Source organism: Bubalus kerabau, chromosome X (assembly GCF_029407905.1).
Source record: "Bubalus kerabau isolate K-KA32 ecotype Philippines breed swamp buffalo chromosome X, PCC_UOA_SB_1v2, whole genome shotgun sequence".
NCBI lineage: Eukaryota > Metazoa > Chordata > Mammalia > Artiodactyla > Bovidae > Bubalus > Bubalus kerabau.
Window position 1 is genome coordinate 160,900,280 of NC_073647.1, and position 21,887 is coordinate 160,922,166.

Consider the following 21,887-nt stretch of genomic DNA (forward strand, 5'->3'; position numbering starts at 1 on the left):
CTAACTGTCCCTTCCCTCAGGCAACCATAAGCTATGTCTGTGAATCTGTTTCTGTTTTGTTAAGGAAATTCATTTGCGTCATTTCTTTCTATAATACATTCCACATATAAGGCATGCCATACGATATTTTTCCTTCTCTGTCTGACTTGGCTCACTCAGTATGAGAATCTCTAGGTTCCACCCGTGTGGACCTAGAGATAATAATAAATAATAAATGGCATTATTCTACCTCTGTTTCTGGAAGCTTTGTTTCATCATATGCCCACAAAACTCAGCACTTAAGAACATGGGAATTAGAACCATTTTCTTAAGATCAGTATCTCATGACTAAACTGGGCCTTGATCCTACAAAGGGGGACTTAATAATGATAAAAGAAATCTCCAAGTCTCAGAAACTTGCTTTCTTACTTCCAAGCAAAAGATTTAAGTCTTTTTCTATTTTTTTTAAGGACAGAAGCAATGTCTGTTTTGCAACCTTTTTCTTCCTTGCAATGCAGAGAGAGGTCTCATTTTTAATATTTTTTTTATATCCTGCATCTAACGTGCTCTTTCCTGGAAGCAGGTAATAAATCATGCGGTGATGGAAACCACCGTTGAACAGTGCTGCAGAAATATGGCTTGTCAAAAAAAGGCTCATTTCTGCCATGAAAAATGGAAAGTGATTCTACTGAGCTAAACTTAAAAACAGTGTCTGAGCTATCAAAATAGTTGGGATGGCTGGAATGGAAATGTTCCTAAACATCACATTTTGTGGCAGAGTGGCCCGTACACTCTCAAAATCACACACAGCATCCCCATTCTATTCAGTTCAGTTCAGTCCCTCAGTCTTCTGACTCTTTGTGACCCCATGGACTGCAGCACGCCAGGCCTCCGTGTCCATCAGCAATTCCCAGAGCTTGCTCAAACTCATGTCCTTTGAGTCGGTGATGTCATCCAACCATCTCATCCTCTGTCATCCCCTTCTCCTCCCGCCTTCAATCTTTCGCAGCATCAGGGGGTCTTTTAATTTTCCAGTCCTGTGGCCACTGCTGAGTTTTCCAGATTTGCTCGTATATTGATTGCAGTACTTTCACAGAGTCATCTTTCAGGATTTGAAATAGCTCAACTGGAATTCCATCATCTCCACTAGCCTTGTTCATAGTGATGCTTCCTAAGGCCCACTTGACTTTGCATTCCAGAATGTCTGGCTCTAGGTGAGTGATCACACCATTGTTGTTATCTGGGTCATGGAGATCTTTTTGTATAGTTCTTCTGTGTATTCTTACCACCTCTTCTTAATATCTTCTGCTTCTGTTATGTCCATATCATTTCTGTCCTTTATTGAGCCCATCTTTGCATGAAATGTTCCCTTGGTATCTCTAATTTTTTTGAAGAGATCTCTAGTCTTTCCCATTCTATTGTTTTCCTCTATTTTTTTTCATTGATCATTGAAGATGGCGTTCTTGTCTCTTCTTGCTATTCTTTGGAACTCTGCATTCAGATGGATATATCTTTCCTTTTCTCCTTTGCCTTTAGCTTCTCTTCTTTTCTCAGTTATGTGTAAGGCCCCATCAGACAACCACTTTGCCTTTTTTGCATTTCTTTTTCTGGGGGATGGTCTTGATCCCCGCCTCCTGTACAATGTCACGAACGCCCGTCCATAGTTCTCTATGAGAATTGTCTGATTGGACTTCTCTGTCAACGAACTCAAGCTTTCATAGCATGTTTGCAGGACAGCCGCGGCTACAAACTTGGATGTGTTCTTTCCTGGTGTCTGCTCACTTCTATGAAAAACGTGCTCATCTGAGATTGTGTTCCAGGTGGCTCAGATGGTAAAGCATCTGCCTACAATGCGGGAGACCCGGGTTCGATCCCTGGGTCAGGAAGATCCCCTGGAGAAGGAAACGGCAACCCACTCCAGTACTCTTGCCTGGAAAATCCCATGGACGAAGGAGCATGGTAGGCTAGAGTCCATGGGATCGCAAAGAGTCGGACACAACTGAGTGATTTCACTTTCGCTAACTTGGAAAGTGAGTTGGTTCTCCCCCTGGGGTCCTGACCCCTGACAACCACGAGGATATTAACAGTTTAATATCAAGGAGTGTCGCGGCCAAATTTCAGTTTTCAGAAATTCCAATTCAATAGTTTGGGGGGACTGTCTCTTTCTTTAACATTAAATTAACTAATTTTGGGGTGCTGTGCCAGGTCTTCCTTGCTGCACAAGTTTTCCCGAGTTGGGGGGCTCCTCTCTAGCTGCTGTATGGGGGCTTGTCATCACGGTGGCTTCTCTTGCTGTGGAGCACAGTGTCTAGGGCCTGGACACTTCCACAGTGGTCGTGCTCAGGCTGAGTTGCTCTGTGGCACACAGGATCTTTCCAAACCAGAGACTGAACCCATGTCCCCTGCATTTGCAGACAGATTCTTTTAAAAAAAAAAAAAAAAAATATATATATATATATATATATATATATATTTGTTTTAACTGGAGGATATTTACTTTGCAATATTGTAATGTACAATATTGTCACCTTAGAATATTGTGATGGTTTTCCCCATACATCCACATGAATCAGCCACAGGAACACATGCGTCACCCCCATCCTGAACCCCGCCCCCGCCACCTACCTCCCCACCATATTCCTCCAGGTTGTCCCAGGGCACCAGCTTTGAGTGCCCTGCTTCATGCATGAACTTGCACCGATAATCTGTTTCACATATAGTAATACACATGTTTCAATGCTGGTCTCTCAAATCATCCCACCCTCGCCTTCTCCCACAGAGTCCAGAAGTCTGTTCTTTACATCTGTGTCTCTTTTGCTGCTCTGTACATAGGATTGTTGGTACCATCTATCTGGATTCCATATTGTACGTTAATATATGGTATTTGTCTTTCTTTTTCTGACTCACTTCACTCTGTATCATAGGCTCCAGGTTCATCCACCTCATTAGAATGGACTCAAATGGACCCTTTTCCATAGTTGAGTAATATTCCATCATGTATACCTACCACAACTTCCTTACCCGTTCATCTGCCTATGGACACCTAGGTTGGCAGATGGAGTCTTCACTACGGAGCCACCAGGGAAGCCGAGGTGACTTTCATGTAACTGAAAAGGGCATGTAACTTTTCAGAGGGACAGTGATGTCATTCCCCATGAATGCTCCATCTCTCTCTGCTCTGAAACCAGGGAATCATCTACCTTGGGATGTTCCCACGACCTGCCTTTGCCTGGATCACCCTGAGAAGGATTTGGTCATCATAACAGAAGGGGAAGCTTTGGGGGACTGACAAAGAGGTTAACTTGGGGGTACACTATGAATTACCTTTTGCCAGATTGCAAACAAAGTGATTCTTTTTTTTCAGTGTAGAATAGGAAAGGAAACATTTGTAGGAGAAAGCACATAGATCTTTGACGAACTAAGGCAAATCCCAAGTGCCCAGAAAGTCACTTGCATCATGAAAGCAACATCTCTGCTCGTAAACATTCGACACTCTGATGTATATGAACAGAAAGCAAGCTCATTCACAAGGAGTTCCATGCGCATGAAGAGCTGCAACTCTTATTCTGCAAAACGGAGCTGAACTAGGTAGAGCTCACTGAACCGTTTCATTTCAGGGCTCAAGGACATCCAACCAGTCCATTCTGAAGGAGATCAGCCCTGGGATTTCTTTGGAAGGAATGATGCTAAAGCTGAAACTCCAGTACTTTGGCCACCTCATGCGAAGAGTTGACTCATTGGAAAAGACTCTGATGCTAGGAGGGATTGGGGGCGAGAGGAGAAGGGGATGACAGAGGATGAGATGGCTGGATGGCATCACTGACTCGATGGACTCGAGTTTGAGTGAATTCTGGGAGTTGGTGATGGACAGGGAGGCCTGGCGTGCTGTGATTCATGGGGTTGCAAAGAGTCGGACATGACTGAGTGACTGAACTGAAATGAACTGATGGAAGAAGTCTTGTGTGGTCACCCAGCTACATATCAGCAAAAAAAAATTTTTTTTTAATCTTGTTTTGCTGTTGCTGGTGGCCATACCTCATGGCTGGCAGGATCTCAGTTGCCTTATCAGGGACTGAACCTGGGTCATGGCAGTGAAAATCAGGAGTCCTAACCACCAAGCCATCAGGGACCTCCCCAACCTCAGCCAAACTTACTGGGAGAACTAAGTCTCTTCCTCTGCCTTCATGACACATAAGTGATATCAAACATTTGGATTTCTTTCCAAAACTTGAAAAAAAAAAAAAGAAATAGAATTCTAATTATGGAATGTGTGTGTCTGTGTTAGTTGCTCGGTCGTGTTCAACTCTTTGCAACCCCATGGACTTTAGCCTGCCAGGCTCCTCTGTCCATGGGATTCTCCAGGCAAGAACACTGGAGTGAGTTGTCATTTCCTTCTTCAGGGCATCTTCCCGACCCAGGGATTGAACTTGGGTCTACTGCACTGTAGGGAAGAGAAGACCTAAATATTTCACGACTACAGAGTGACTTTGGAGAACTGTGAACCTGTCCTTCCCTCCTAGCACTATGATCTGTGGCCAGAATTGAGGTGTCTTCCAAAGGTGCAGCCACCTACGGCATGCTGAACTCTGTATTACCACACTGAAAGAGCATACGCCCACGATGCTAATATTCTGTCTGCTTGCAAAGATGAGGCCAACAGAAAGGTTTTCACTTTATTGCTTTGTTATATTTAGGTAGTATATTTCTGTGGCTTATGTGTGTTTTCTTTTTTGGAAATTTTTATTGGAGTATAGTTGTTTTACAGGTGGTGTTAGCTTCCACTGTACAGCAAAGTGAATCAGCTACATGTATGAAAAAGTGAAACTTAGTCACTCATTCATGTCTGACTCTTTATGGCCCCCCATGGACTGTAGCCCACCAGGCTCCTCTGTCCATGGGATTCTCCAGGCAAGAAGACTGGAGTGGGTTGCCATTCCCTTCTCCAGGGGATCTTCCTAACCCAGGGATTGAACCTGGGTCTCCTGAATTTCAGGCAGCCGCTAGGGAAGCCTAGCTTTATGTACATCCCCTCTTTTTTGGATTTCCTTCCCACTTAGGTCAGCAAAGAGCATCGAGCAGAGATCCCTGCTGTATACAGTGGGGCCCCATTAGTTATCCATTTTATACATGGCATCAATAGTCTAGGGGCTTCCCAGGTGGCTCAGTGGTAAAGAATCCACTTGCCAATGCTGGTTGATCCCTGAGTCGGGAAGATCCCCTGGAGGAGTAAATGTCAACCCACTCCAGTATTCTTGCTTGGAGACTCCAGTGGACAGAGGAGCCTGGTGGGCTACACGACTGAGTGACTGAATACACATGCATGGATAAATAGGAGAATATTATCCAACTGTCACTACTGAGAAGTTGTAATAAGGTTTTCCTTATAACGACATTTTCCATGAAAGGGCAATAATAAGCTTCTGAGCAGAATTCTCAACCTCAACACTACTGACATATTGGTCTGGATCACTCCTTCTCATTGGTGGGGGGGGATGGGTGGGGGGGACTGTCTCCCGGGGTCGTCCCCCAAACTGTGGGCTGTTGAGGGGCATCTCTGGCCTCCACCCACAAGATGCCAGCAGCATCGTAAGTCCCGACAATCAAAAATGTCTCCAGACATTGGTAAACGGCCCCTGGGAGGAACAGTCACCCCAGGTGAAAACCATCCCTTTAGATGATCAAAGTCACCGGGGCAGACATACGAGGGTGTTTTCCGGACCTGGTTGCTAACATTATCTAAACAGAACACTGAGAACTCATTTTATTCCCATGAGTGACATGGAAGCAGATTTCTGTTTTCTTTTCTTTGCGGCCTTTAGGATGACAATGACATCTAAGAGGGACCTCCACGCAGACACAGTATCACTGGGTTGAGTAAGACCACCAGCGATGGTCCATAGGAAGAACCTTCAATATTCAGAAAGGGGTCTACTGAAGATACCTGCTCACACAGAAAAGACTTGGGTCTGATTAACAGGGGTGGGGGCTGGCTTCCTCCATCAACAGACGCATGTGAGAAAACCAGGTTGACCTGCATCGCTCTCAGGCTGGGGTGGGAAGGAGGTGCCGGCAGTGAGATTTCCCTTTAAGAATCTCCCTCTTTGCCTCTGAGCTTCTGCCTTCCCTGGCCTCTTCCCAGTGAGGTGGAAAACCATTTAAAGATGCTCTGAGAGCCTGAGGAACGTCCCTGGTGGTCCAACGGTTAAGAATCCACCTTGAAATGCAGGGGACACGGGTTCGATCCCCAGTTGGAAAACTAAGATCCCATATGCCTTCGAGCAAATAAGCCTGCATGCCACAATTAAAATCTGCAGGTCACAATTAGAGAGTTTGCATGCTGCACTGGAAGATTCCACAAGACGCAGTGGAGATGCTGAGGGCCCCAACTACAACCCGATGTGGCCAAAAAAAAAAAAAAAAAACACTATGAGAGAAAAGTGCAGTGATGATATGATATCATGAGCCAAGAATGGATGCTTTTGAACTGTGGTGCCAGAGAAGACTCGAGAGTCCCTTGGACTGCAAGGAGATCCAACCAGTCCATCCTAAAGGAGATCAGTCCTGAATATTCACTGGAAGGACTGATGCTGAAGCTGAAATTCCAATACTTTGGCCACCTGATGGGAAGAGCTGACTCACTGGAAAAGACCCTGATGCTGGGAAAGATTGAAGGCAGGAGGAGAAGGGGATGACAGAGGATGAGATGGTTGGATGGCATCACCGACCGATGGACATGAGTTTGAGTAGACTCCGGGAGTTGGTGATGGACAGGGAAGCCTGGCGTGCTGCAGTCCATGGGGTCGCAAAGAGTCGGACAGGACTTAGCGGCTGAACAATAACAGCAATCTGAACTGTCTGTGTGTACTCTTCCCAATACTATTCACATTTATACCAAAAAGAACCAGGGCTAAAGAGCAGATAAAAGAAGCGGGGAGACTTCTGATTGTCTACAAGAAAAAACATTTGGGACTTTCCTGGTGGTCCAGTGGTTAAGACTCCACGCTTCCACTGCAGGGGGCCACAGGTTCGATCCCTGGTTGGGGAACTAAAAATCCCTCATGCCACATAGAGTGGAGAAATATATAAAATAAAATCGCTTAAAAAAAAAAAAAAAGAAGAAGAGACTTTTGATGAGTTCCCACTGCCGAGTTTTCCATCATTAGAGCAAAGGCAGACTAGTGTGACTGGAGGGTAAGATCTTCAAAGCCCCCCTTCAGCCTTCAAAGTGATGACCCTCTAACCCCCGATGGAGATTAAATGCGGGAGTTGCAGTAACTCTTTTTCCTTATGGTGGACGAAGCACAAGGGACAAGTATTCACACCTCTCACTTGCCAGCCTCTGACGCTTTCCATCTTCACATCAACCCATTCGAGGGCGTGCAAGGCTGAACCCATCTGCAGGAGAAGAAACCAAGGCCCAGGAAGTTCGGGGCTTTGGCAGCTGTTAAAACAGCCAAGATGCGAAGCCCTGCATGCAGTACGGCTCCAGGATCTCTCTTCTTCTCCAGAGCACCAGCTGCTCTCCAGGTGTGGTTCAGAGACCCGCAGGGATTCTGAGATCTATCAGGAGGTCTACGAGCTGAAACGATCTCCATGGTGATTCAAAACATTCTTTGATCTCTCGCATCACAGGTCTTTCACGAGTTCATGGCGCGGGTCTCTCCCCAGCGGCTCCGTCATCACTCTGCCAGCCGACTCAATGCTTGCTTGGGTGCTCTTGCGTTTAAAGACTCTGATTTGAATATCTGATTACTAATATGGCAAACACAGATGGATCCCACCCGCAGAAGCAGAGCACCTTTGGATTCCTCGATCGGTGAAGTGTTTGTGAGGGTCTTGAGACCAGAACTCCATGAAAACAATTAATCAGCATGTCTCACTTAGAACTCTGCAGATGGGTCATAACACATAAGAAGGGCTACACTCTATAATTTCACCTTTCTCATTTGTGTGTGTGTGTGTATGTGTGTGGTGTGGGCACACTTCTGGCAGAAGGTATACCCAATGTAGAAATTTGGAAAAAAGAAAAAAAAGGTAAGAGTGAACCAAGCTTGCACACAAAGGAGCTGAGCAAACCTCCACCTGGACTGAGCTCTGGTCGAGCTGTTGTTTTTGTCCCTGTTTTCTGGTCTCTGCTGGGTTCCTGTGGCAGCTGAATTTAAATCAGATTTGTGGCCCACGTGCCCCCATCACCTGCCACCTGACTAAGGAAAACAATTTATCAGCATGCCTCACTCAGAACTCTTCAGATGGGTCGTAACACTTAAGGAGAAACCGTTGGCAATGTCATCGGAAGTTGTATTTAAATGGAAGAGAAAGAAGTTTCATTTAGAACCTGCTGGATGAAGACATGCTGGGGAAACAGGCCTGATGGAGCAGCCAGCTGTCTTTCTCGGTGCTCCTGCAGCAAAGAGCTGCTGGGTGGGGTTGGGAGGAGGTGTGTGTGATGCGAGGAGCAGGGTTACTCTGTTCAGCTGCCCTGCTGCAAGCCAATGAGACACAGAGAGACAGAGGCAGAGAAAATCCATTGAATGCCAGAAGAGGGAGGCTCAGCTAAAGACTGCAATCCCATTCCTTGGTATGTTCCATACATTTCATGGAATTCTCCAGGCCAGAATACCGGAGTGGGTAGCCGTTCCCTTCTCCAGGGCAATCTTCCTAACTCAGGGATTGAACCCAGGTCTCCTGCATTGCAGGCAGATTCTTTACCAGCTGAGCCACCAGGGAAGCCCATCACAATTGTAAAAGACACATGTAGTCCAGTGTTCACTGCAGCATTATTTACAACAGCCAGGACATGGAAGCAACCCAGCTGTCCATCTACAGGTGAATGGATAAAGAAGAAGTGGGACATGTATGCGATGGAATATTACTCAGCCACAAAAAAGAACAAAATTGGATCTTTCCTAGAGACGTGGATGGACCCAGAGACCAGAAGAAATTAAGTCAGCTGATACGAATATTAGATATTGATGCATATACGGAATCCAGAAAAATGTTAGAGATGAACCCATTTGCAGGGAAGGGATACAGATGAAGATGTAGAAAATAGATTTTGGACACAGAAGGGGGAGGAGATGATGGGATGAATCGAGAGAGCAGTGCTAACATATATACACGACCATGTGTAAAATAGACAGCGAGTGGGAAGCTGCTCTATAGCACCGGGAGCTCAGCCCGGGGCTCTGTGATGACCTAGAGGGGAGGGACGGGGGGTGGGAGGGAAGCTCAAGAGGGAGCGGGTATATGTATCCTTATAGCCGATTCACACTGTGGTACAGCAGAAACCAACACAACATCGTGAAGCAATTATTCTCCGATTAAAAAAATGCAGATCCAACACGATAGGGAAATAAATTTTGAACGAAAGAACACAACACAAAACAAAGAAACGGAGCATCCATCCCCGTCAGGCCTCGGACTTTGTTTTGCCCTGGGATAAGTGGATGGACAGAGCCCTGCTTGCCCACCAGAGCCACCAGGGAAGTCCAAGAAGACTGAAGTGGGTAGCCTATCCCCTTCTCCAGGGGATCTTCCCGACCCAGGAATCGAACCGGGGTCTCCTGCATTGCAGGCAGATTCTTTACCAGCTGAGCCATCAGGGAATCCCCGTAACCCATCAGTTATGTTCCGTAACTGGGCGTGGATGACCGGTCCAGTTGCAGGCAGCCTGCCACAGAGCAGGTGAACCAGAGCTCCCCTGCCTGCACAACGTGAGTGAGAGCATCCCAGGGAGCTGGGAGTCACGGTACCTGTCTTGCGGCAGAGGAGACCCCGCAAGTTTGGCCACCGTGGGAAAGATGTCCATGTTGCTGGTGGGCTCATCAATCTCCAGGCCGGCCTGGATCACTCCCGGCCACCGGACGATGCCGGGAACCCGGATGCCTCCTTCCCAGTTGTTGGCTTTTCCCCCTGGAACGCAGAAGGAGAGGCGTCAAGGAGATCTGTCTTTCCAAAACTGGCCAGCAGTACCCTCGTCAACACTCGACCTGGGGCGGCCAGTCTGGAAGAACTAAGTGCTTTGACGACAGGGATGGGACGAGAATCTCCTAGTATCTGTGGCTTCCCTGCGGGCTCGAGTGGGAAAGAACCTGCCCCCCAAAGTGGGAGACACGGGTTCCATTGCTCGTCTGGGAAGATCCCACATGCCTCAGGGCAACTACGGCTGTGAGCCACAAGTATTGAGCCTGTGGTTAAAGCTCAGGGGCCGGAATGACGGAGGCCAGGAGCTGCAGCTACTGACGTCCGAGTGTCCTGCAGCCCGTGCTCCGTGACAGGAGAAGGCACTGCAACGAAAAGTCTGAGCACGGCCACGAGAGAGCAGCCCGCAGTCTGCACAGCCAGAGAAAAGCCCGGGTACCCATGAAGACCCAGCACACCCAAAAATACAGGAAATCATTAAGAAATACATCATGTCTGTTGTGAAGAAAAATATATACAATATATAAAGTTATATATGATAATAAAAATATGCAATATATATAATATATAATTGTATACTGGAAACATATAAAGTTATCTATAATTATAATATATAAATTCTGTTTAATATATATTTATAAATTATAAAATATATAGTTATATAATTATAATATAGTTTTATATGTATAGTCATATATAATTATAATATGTAACATTACATATAATGTATATATAAATTATAAAGTATATAAACTTATCTATAATTATAATATATAAATTATATGTTAATATATATTAATATATATTATAACATATATACTTATATAATTATAATATATACACTTTTAATTATTGTGCAATATATTATATATAAAGTCATATACAATTTTAACATTCAGTTCAGTTCAGTCACTCAGTCATGTCCGATTCTTTGTGACTCCCTGTCCATCACCAACTCCTGGAGTTTACTCAAACTCATCACCATAGAATCGGTGATGCCATCCAACCATCTCATCCTCTGTCATCCCCTTCTCCTCCTGCCTTCAATCTTTCCCAGCATCAGGGTCTTTTCCAGTGAGTCAGCTCTTCCCATCAGGTGGCCAAAGGATTGGAGTTTCAGCTTTAGCATCAGTCCTTCCAATGAATATTCACGACTGATCTCCTTTAGGATGGACTGGTTGGATCTCCTTGCAGTCCAAGGGACTCTCAAGAGTCTTCTCCAATACCACAGTTCAAAAGCACCAATTCTTAGGCTCCTGCATTGCAGGCAGACGCTTTACCCTCTGAGCCACCAGGGAAGCATTCTTAGGCTAGTATATATAATATATAAAAAATATAACATACTATATATAATATATATAATAATATATAATACATGATAACATATGTTTTGTATATACATGCATATATATATATATATATATATACACATACATACATACATATATATAGGGTTGGCCGAAAAGTTTGTTCAAGTTCTCCATATGATGTCATGGAAAACTCAAACTTCCAGTGCAGTTGCTCAGTGGTGTCCCACTCTTTGCGATCCCAGGGACTGTAGCCTACCAGGCTCCTCCATCCATGGAATTTGCCAGGCAAGAGCTCTGGAGTGGGTAGCCATTTCCTTCTCCAGGGGATCTTCACAGCCCAGGGATCGAACCCAGGTCTCCGGCAAACTTTTCAGCCAACCCAGTATATATGGCATGGTCGCTACATGCATGGCACATGGCGAGCATTGCATGGTGGATATGAGTGATGACTGTAACCAGGGACGCTGAAATCTTGCAGCAACCAAGACTGACCAAAGAAAAAAAAAAGACTGATAACAATGACTCTGAAATCACGGGGTTCCAATTCCATTTCTTTTTTTTCCACGGGTGGAAGGCAAGATAATGTTGACCCTGCATGCTGCATCTTTAGTCACTCAGTCGTGTCCAACTCTTTGCAATCCTACAGACTGTAGCCCCCCAGGCTCCTCTGCCCATGGAATTCTCCAGGCAAGAATACTGGAGGGAGTTGCCATTTCCTCCTCCTGGGGATCTTGGAGGCCCAGGGATTGAACTTGTGTCTCCTGCATTGGCAGATGGATTCTTTAATATTAGCTCCTCCTGGGAAGCCCAGTGGAGCCTCCGTATGTCCCCAAATGGAATCCGGGGAAACGGCGCCTTATATGACAAAAGGAGAGTTTATTCTGGGCTCTGTGAGCGGGTCGAATACAATCATGAGGGTCTTTCTAAGGGAAAGAGAGAGGCAGGGGCGTTGGTGTCAGAACTGCAGTGAGCGAGGTTTCAGGATGCTACGTCACGAGCTGTGAGGATGCAGAGAGCTGCCCCAAGCCAAGAGATGCAGCTGATCTCTGGCCACTGGGAGAGGCAAGGAAGTAGGCGTTCCCGAGAGCCTTCATGAAGGAACGCAGCTCTACCATCACCCTGATTTCAGCCCTCGTGGGCCCATTCTGGACATTGGACCTGCAGAACCATAAGATCATCCACTTGGGTTGCTCAGAGGCACCAAAGCAGCGGCGACTTGTTAAGGCAGACCCAGGAAATGAAAATACGGGTTCTGTGCCCACGGGCGCACAGATCAACTGTGCCGTGCTGTATGTTACAAGCAGGGAAGATGTGAGTATTCCACAGGACTAGGACCCCCGGCCTGGAAGGCAGGAGAGAACCAACAGTGGCATTTTTATCACAGTTAGAGTTAGCCACTCAGTCCACTCTTGGTGACCTCACGGGCTGTAGCCCACCAGCCTCCTCTGTCCATGGGATTCTCCAGGCAAGGATACTGGAGTGGGTTGTCATTTTCTTCTCCAGGGTGATCTTCCCCACCCAGGGGTCGAACCTGGGTTGTCCTGCATTGGAAGCAGATGCTTTACCCCTAGTGCTACCTGGGAAGTGATTCAAAACTAACTAAGCAGAGCATGAAAGGGCTAACAGGAGGGGCTGCAGGGAGGAGGCGGGAGAGGGTCAGAATGTCCACAGATGATGCTTAGCAAGGCATACCACTCACGGACCCTGGGGAAGGCAGACGGGAACGTGGAAGCCTTGGGCTCAGAGAGGCCAGGGCTACTGGGTCCCTCTGGCAGAGAACACGGGGATGGATGGAAAAACAGACATGCTGCTCCCCTCGCCCAGAGCAGTGCCCCTTTTAAAACATGCTGTGCAAAACTGGAAGCCAAGAACAAGCCCAGACGATGCCTCTTGCCTGGGGGAGCACCGGCTCTAAATCAACAGCCTTTGAGTTGGCTAGGGAAGGAGAAAGATGGTTCGCAGGGCAAGGCGTGGGGAGGGTTGTAAGGAAGATACAAGAAACAAAAGAGGTGATGGAGGCTGGATTCATTTTTTCTGAAAACGCCTGAACAGAGAAAAGAGCACAGTCTAAATTTAAAACCCTGATCGAGTCACTGTCAAATTCGCACGTTTAACATCCTGCTGGTACTCAGTCCTGATGGGGAATCACAAAGGGATGAGGACTGAGTCAGTCTTCCTGCAAAATTCCTCCACCATTCACTCTGAGACTCTTGTTAGGAGCTGTCTTGTTAAGAGCTGTCTCCAAACCAGCCTTCCATTTCTGTCTCTGTCGAATCCTGCCACCCGGCAGGTCAAATGCCTCTGAGTGGCAGGAGCGTGTGCTTGTCACTCTTTTGCCTCATCTGGGCATAGAGTTGTATGAAATTATCCATTTGTCATTTTTTTCCTCCTCTTAGGCATATCAGAAACCAGAAGGAAGCAGAGGCTTCCCTGGTGGCTCAGCACTAAAGAACGCACCTGTCAGTGCCTCTCAAGAGTGCTCGCCCAAGTTAAATGCCCAAGCTGCAGCTCCAGGGTCTCCATTTCTCCCAGTAGGAGGGGACAGGCATAGAGCATTGGGTATTAAAAAAAGACTGTTATTGGAGGGTGGTTCATTTCTGATCTGCAGCAAAGTGATTTGTTTATACACACGTATCTATTGGTTTTCAGATTCTTGGCCCACTTAGGGTATTATTGAGTATTGAGTCGAGTTCCTGTCCTATACAGGAGGTCCTTATTGGTATCGCTTTTATATGTGGTAGTGTGTACGTGGGGTTTCCCAGGTGGCGCTAGTGGTAAGGAACACGCCTGCCAGTGCAGGAACTTAAGAGCTGCGGGTTTGACCCCTGGGTCCAGAAGATCCCCAGGAGGAGGGTTCGATCCGTGGGTCAGGAAGATCCCCTGGAGGAGGGCATGGCAACCCACTCCAGTGTTCTTGCCTGGAGAATCCCATGGACAGAGGAAGCTGGTGGGCTACAGTCCACGGAGGTCACAACTTAGCAACTAAAGAACAAGAAGGAAACCCGGGACAAATGTAACTAACCCAAGCGTCATCTCACCCAAGAGACTCTAGCTTCCATTCTCCTCCCCGATGTATTCATTCAAGAGATTAAAAGGCCAGCAGACAGAGACAGGACAGGGCACAAAACTGCCCAGCTTCGATCAAAGTATTATCCGCCGCCAAACAGGGCAAAAATAAAGAACAGTTGTCTGCTCACGCCCCTGAGGAAGAGGAGAGCTGAAGAACTGTGGAACACCCTTAAAATAACTGACCTGGTTTGAAAAGTTGAAGGTGACGATTGAAGCAAGACATCAAACAGCAAAATTATCTGAGCCAAGGGCTGACACGTGTTCGCTCTCAAGAGCACGGCGGGGGGCGGGGGCGGGGGCGGGGTGGGGGTGGAAGGCACTACTTCATGGACTGTTGGTGCTTTGCCCAAGTTCTCAGAAGCTCAGAAACAGCAGGGCCAGACTCCAGCAAATGAGGATGGCTTTATTTCAGGAAATCCGGATCTAGCAAATCAGCCATCAGATCGCATCTGGCTCAACTGCCATAGTCTGCAAGCTGCTGCTGCTAAGTCACTCCAGTCGTGTCCGACTCTGTGTGACCCCATAGACGGCAGCCCACCAGGCTCCCCCGTCCCTGGGATTCTCCAGGCAAGAACACTGGAGTGGGTTGCCATTTCCTTCTCCAATGCATGAAAGTGAAAAGTGAAAGTGAAGTCACTCGGTTGTGTCCGACTCCTAGAGACCCCATGGACTGCAGCGCACCAGGCTCCTCCATCCATGGGATTTTCCAGGCAAGAGTACTGGAGTGGGGTGCCATTGCCTTCTCCCATAGTCTGCAGAGCACTGCTCTTTTTTCTTTTTTTTTTTTAATAATTGGAGTATAGTTGATTTGCAATGTTGTATTCGTTTCAGGCATATGACAAAGTGATTCATTTATACATAATCCAGTATAAGCATTATACTTGCAATCTTTACAAAGATCAGCCCTCCATCTACATGTTAGATCTTATTTCCCACGATCTTCTTGGAAACCTGACATGCTCATTGACCCCGACTATCTTCACTGCTCCTGTGTGCTAAGTCGCTTCAGTTATGCCTGACTCCTTGCGACCCCATGCACTGTAGCCCACAAGGCTCCTCTGCCCATGGGATTCTCCAGGCAAGAATACTGGAGAGGACTGCCATTTAGGATCTTCCTGACCCAAGGACTGAACTCACGTTGATGTTTAGTCTCTAAGTTGGGTCCATCTCTGCAATCCCATGGACTTCAGCATGCCAGGCTCCCCTGTCCTTTACTATCTCCTGCGGCTTGCTCAAATTCATGTTCATTGAGTCAGTGATGGCATCCAACCATCTCACCCTCTGTCATGCCCTTTCTCCTCTTGCCCTCAATCTTTCCCAGCATCAGGGCATTTCCCAATGACTTGGCTCTTTGCATCAGGTGGCCAAAGTCTTGGAGCTTCAGCTTCAGCTTCAGCATCTGTCCTTCCAATGAGTACTCAAGATTGATTTCCTTTAGGACTGACTGGTTTGATCTCCTTGCAGTCCAAGTGGGCCTTGGGAAAGTATTGCTATGAACAAAGCTAGCGGATGTGATGGAATTCCAGCAGAACTGGACTATTTCTCAGCATCCATTTCTACAGACCACGTTCTTCCCTGGACCGTCTTCTCTCCTGGTTATCTCTTATTTGCCTGTCACTCTCTTTTGTTGTCTCCTTTGTTGGATCATCTACCATCTCACCTTCTATATTCAACACATCTTCTTATTCCAGATGACCCCATACACCTCTTCAGACAACAACCCAATACGGGTCTCTGCTCAGGAGTCCCAGTTCCTCAAGGAAACCTCTACCTACCCAATCACACCAGCCACAAACCATAATGATGGTTTGATGGTCGATGATGGTCGATGTCTTCTTCTTCCTCAAACCCCATATCCAATCCGTTGCCACTATCAATGGATTTTTTCCAACACAATCACACTCTTCCATTGCTTTCTTCATTGAGTTAAACCATTGATCCTTTGGTTTCCCTGGTATCTCAGTTAGTAAAGCATCTGCCTGCAATGCAGGAGACCTGGGTTCGACCCCTGGGTTGGGAAGATTCCCCTGGAGAAGGGAAAGGCTACCCACTCCAGTATTCTTGGGCTTCCCTGGTGGCTCAGCTGGTAGCGAATCTGCCTGCAATGTGGGATACCTGGGTTTGATCCCTGGGTTGGGAAGATCCCCTGGAGAAGGGAAAGGCTACCCACTCCAGTATACTGGCCTGGAGATTTCCGTGGACATAGTTCACGGGGTCTCAAAGAGTCGGATGTGACTGAGCGACATTCACTTTCATTGATCCTTGAAACCCAAGCTCAAGTGTTTTTTTTCATTTACATATTGACTCAAAAATCAGTCCTTTTAAAATATTTATTTACTTATTTATTTGACCACACCAGATCTTAGTTGCAGCATGTAACCTCTTTAGTTTTGACATGTGGGATCTAGTTCTCTGACCAGGGATTGAACCCGAACCCCCTGCATTGGGAGCTCAGAGTCTTAGCCACTAGACCAGCAGGGAAGTCCCTGAAAAACCATTTCCTACAACATGTCAGGCACAGTTCTCGGTTCTGGGGATACAGGTGATGTGGGTAGAATGTGTCTGCCAACAGCGGTCTTGCGCTCTGGCAGTTACATAAGAGTCAACCCTGCCCTCACTAAGGGCACTTAGGAGACACTCTGCACGCACAGCCTTTCAAATCATCGTGACAATGCTCTACGATGTTCCTACAAGGACAGTCCTATCATTCCGGCTCTAAAGACAGGGAACCGAGTCTCTGCCCAGGAGGCCTAATTCCTCAAGGACTTTAGCCTCTATCCACCCAATCAGACCAGCCAAAAGCATGAGATGTTTTGTATTATTCCTCAGTTCATCCGTACTGTCACTCCTTCAGCGTTTCCTTATACCAGATTTGGGTGATATTCTTGACCTCCAATTTTAACTACTACCCAAATGGAAATAACTGCATACATACATATATATACATATATACATGTGTGTGTGTGTATATACACACATACACACATTTATTTTGTTTTTTTTTCCATCCATTCATCTATCTATATCTATCCATCCATTTATATTTATCTATCCATTCATTGATCTATATCTGCCTATCCATCCACATCTATCTATTATCTATCTATATTCATCCATCTGTATCTATCCATCCATCTATATGTATCTATCCATGCATTGATCTGTATCTATCAGTCCATATCTATTTATCTATTGTCTGTCTATATCTACCCATTCATCTATATCTATCCATCCATCTATATCTATCTACCCATTCATCGATCTATATCTACCTATCCATATCTATCTATCTATTATCTTTCTATCTATATCTACACATCCATCTATATCTGTCTATCCATCCATCTATATCTGTCTATCCATCCATCCACCTATATCTATGCATTCATCCATCCATCTCTATCCATCAATGCATCCATATGTATCTATTTATCTATCTACGCACCCATCCATCCCCATCTATTCATTCTATAGGATGCATTAATGGGGATGTAGGATACCTCTCCTCAGTTACATCACACAATAGCTCTTGTTCACAATTTCATCTCCAGCAACACTGAGCTGCCTTTTCGCTCCCCAGAAGCATCTCATTTCTGCCTGGAATGAACTTTCCACCTCTCCTCCCTGCCAGCCAACACTTTCACACATCAGCCTGCAAAAGGCCAACATCTCCTGTGAAGTTCTCTCAATTCCCAGGTTGGGAGAGCAACCTCCGCTGCTCCCTTCTCAGAGGTTCCTGTCTAGTTTGTAATCTGACACCATGTCCTTTGAGCTCCATCTCGACAGAAGAATATGAGTTCCTAGCGGTCAGAGACCCTGTATTCATTGCCATGATGCCTTAGAAGCTGCCCCGTGCCTGCCGTACAGTGTAGACTCAATAAATGCACGCTTGTCAGTGGAATTGAACCGAAGGATTGAACTGCTAAGCGGGGATAACATATGACCTTCTTTCAAAGAGGAAAAGCCCAGTGAACTCCTAGTACACAAGTCCCGCCAGTAGAGGGACCGGCCAGCACTGCCCACTCTCAGGAAGCTGATGAAACTATTTGCCAAAATCTGAATGCGGCTTCCCTGGTGGCTCAGGCAGTAAAGACTCCACCTGCAACGCAGGAAACCCAGGTTTGATTCCTGGGTGGGGAAGATCCCCTGGAGGAGGAAATAGCAACCCACTCCAGTATTCTTGCCTGGAGAATCCCGTAGACGGAGGAGCCTGGAGGGCTGCAGTCCATGGACTGAATGATGAACCTAAATGTAACCACCTCCCAATAAACTACCAGAGCTGCTTGCTCTTATTTTTTTTTTTCCCAATGAAAGTATCCATTGCTCTGAAAGCTGTGGGACTCTGTGAGGCAAGGAGAAGCCAGACTCAGAAGCAATCTGGACTCCAGCCCATCAGCTCCTTATGGAATGCATACTTCAAGGACCAGCAACTGCAGGACCTTCCATCCAGGACTCACAAAATTCGGAAAGCCTCCTTTCTTGCACATACAGGAAAACATGATTTTCAGCCCCCACCCCTGCCAACCAATGTTTCTGCAGACATTATCTACACACAGGGTTAATTTATCCACTCCACTGGCATTTATTACCTGCCTTTAGGCAGAGTAGAAGGGAGCTGGGGGTTGACGGGGGAGCCGCCTGCTGGGTGCCCTTGACTTTGGAGAGGAACAAAACTGAAGCCAGAGCCAGGAATATAATGCTCTCAATTCAAGACTTTGGGGCATTTTCAACTATGAGGAAGAGACTGGAAACACTCAACTCTAAAAGAATCTTAGGTTATTCTGATCCCAGCTAAGGGAGGGTATTTTAAGGAAAAGGTGAAAATGAGTTTACAAATATTATGTGTTGGGGAGGGTGGGAAGTAAAGGGAAGCCTTCTGCACTGTTGGTTGGAATATAAGTTGGGGCAGCACTGTGGAAAACAGCATTCGGTTCAGATCAATTCAGTCGCTCAGTTGTGTCTGACTGTTTGAAACCCCACGGACTGCAGCACGCCAGGCCTCCCTGTCCATCACCAACTCCTGGAGATTGCTCAAACTCATGCCCATTGACTCGGTGATGCCATCCAACGATCTGTCAACCCCTTCTCCTCCCGCCTTGGAGGTTCCTTAAAAAACTAAAAATAGATCTATCCTAGCATCCAGCATGGAGAAGGCCATGGCACCCCACTCCAGTACTCTTGCCTGGACAATCCCATGGATGGAGGAGCCTGGAAAGCTGCAGTCCATGGGGTCGCTGAGCGTCAGACACAACTGAACGACTTCCCTTTCACTTTTCACTCTCATGCATTGGAGAAGGAAATGGCAACCCACTCCAGTGTTCTTGCCTGGAGAATCCCAGGGACGGGGGAATCTGGTGGGCTGCTGTCTGTGGGGTTGCACAGAGTTGGACATGACTGAAGCGACTTAGCAGCAGCAGCAGCATCTAGCAAGCCAACTCCTGGGCAAACATCCAGAGAAAACTAAAGATACATGTACCAACAGGTGAGTGGATAAACAAAATGTGGTACATATATCCAATGGAATATTACTCAGCCATTAAAAAGAATGAGATGATGCCATTTGTACCAACTTGGATCAACCTAGAGATGATCATATTAACTGAAGTAAGCCAGACAAAAACAAACAAAATATGATATTACTTACATATGGAATTAAAAAGAGGGCATAAGTGAACTTATCTATGAAAAAGAAATGGACTCACAGACATATTAAGAAAAAAAAAGAAACTTATGTTTACCAAAGAGGGAAGGTGGGGAGGAAGAAATTAGGACTTTGGGATTAACAGGCACACACTACTATATATAACATAGATAATCAACAAGGGCCTCCGATATAGGTCAGGGAACTGTACTCAATATTCTGTAATAATCTATAAGGGAAAACAATCTGAAACAAAATATATATATACACGTGTATAACTGAATCATTTTGCTGTACACTTGAAACTAAGAGAAGATTGTAAACCGACTATGTGAGTGATCAGTGGCTTTGTCCTGGCCGACTCTTTGCGACCCTATGGACTGTCGCCCGCCAGGCTCCTGTGTCCATGGGATTTCCCAGGTAAGAATACTGGAGTGGGTTGCCATGCCCTCCTCCACTAATCTAACTATATTTCAATTTTAAAAAAAGAATGACAGGAAAATCTAGTAGGGACACTATCCCTTCAAACCCAGAATATTAATTTTTTAAAATACAGACTACAGCAGGGTCTAGTGTTCCTCTGATTAAAAGGGATTTGCCGTTGAACTCTGCTAAAGTGATTTGATCACAGCCATTCTATCAAGGCGCACCAGTGAGACAGATCTGACTGGGGAATACCAGGCGATCGCTGAGCTTAAAGAGTACAGATCTTTCTGAGCAGTTCTGATTCAGACGTGAAATCAGTATTGTTCAGAAAAGGATGCTCTTTTGATCGATGAGTTTAAATGGCGTGATTCCCCTGTGTTTGCACAAATCATAGGAATGCGTGTGACTTCACAGCTTTAGAAAACAAGCTGCCTTGACCTTGAGAAGTCATTAAAAACAAGCTCTCTTAGCCTTCTGAAGTTGTTTTGGCCATTCCGCATAGCTAGAAGGAAGTCACATCTCTTACTTATTTATTTTTTTTGAGAGCATGATATAGTAACAATGTTTCAGTGTGAACTTGATTTCAGCTAAACTTGACAAAGGGATAATGCTTTGCAATAGAGCAGCCACTGAGGTACTAACACAGTGTCACACATCAATGGTCTTTCTTGGAGTCAAGAAAAGCATTTCTAACACATCCATATGTTTAACACTGGAGAGGATGTGGACGAAACAGAACCCTCTTGCACTGTTGGTGGAAATGTAAATTGATGACAAGCATTATGGAGAAGAGTATGGAGATTCCTTAAAGAATTAGGACTAGAACTACCATACGACCCAACAGTGCCCCTACTGGACATAGATCCTGAGAAAGCCATAACTGAAACAGACGCCTGTACCCCCAACGTCTTGAAAGTCCCTTGGACTCCAAGGAGATCAAACCAGTCAATCCTAAAGGAAATCAAGCCTGCATATGCATTGGAAGAATTGATGCTGACGCGTCAAGACTTTGGCCACCTGAGGCAAAGAGCTGACTCATTGGAAAAGAGCCTGATGCTGGGAAAGATTGAAGGCAGGAGGAGAAGGGGGCGACAGAGGATGAGATGGCTGGATGGCATCACCAGCTCAATGGATATGAGTTTGAGCAAGCTCCAGGAGATAGTGAAGGACAGGGAAGCCTGGCGTGCCGTGGTCCATGGGGTGGCAAAGAGCTGGACATGACTCAGCATCTGAACAACTACAATGTTGATTGCAGCACATTTTACAATAGCTATGATGTGGAAGCAACCTAGATGTCCACCCACAGATGAATGGACACAGAAACTGTGGTACATATACACAGTGGAATGTTACTCAACTATAAAAAAAGAATGCATTTCAGTCGGCCCTAACAAGGTGGATGAACCTAGAGCCTATTGGATGCAGAGAAGTAAGTCAGAAAGAAAAAGACAAGTATATTAACGTATATAAAGGGAATCAATGGCACTCATCTCACACGCTAGTAAAGGAATGCTCAAAATTCTCCAAGCCAGGCTTCAGCA

At 46.0% G+C, this 21,887-nt stretch overlaps 1 protein-coding gene across 1 annotated transcript in view; it reads right to left on the bottom strand.

Annotated features, from left to right (window-relative positions):
* STS (steroid sulfatase) overlaps window positions 1-21,887 on the bottom strand; it is an 85,802-nt gene that overhangs the window by 15,582 nt on the left and 48,333 nt on the right. The window contains exon 7 of the mRNA XM_055564717.1: window positions 9,732-9,891. Within this exon, the coding sequence (XP_055420692.1) occupies window positions 9,732-9,891 (160 nt within the window). The remainder of the gene's footprint in view (window positions 1-9,731; window positions 9,892-21,887) is intronic.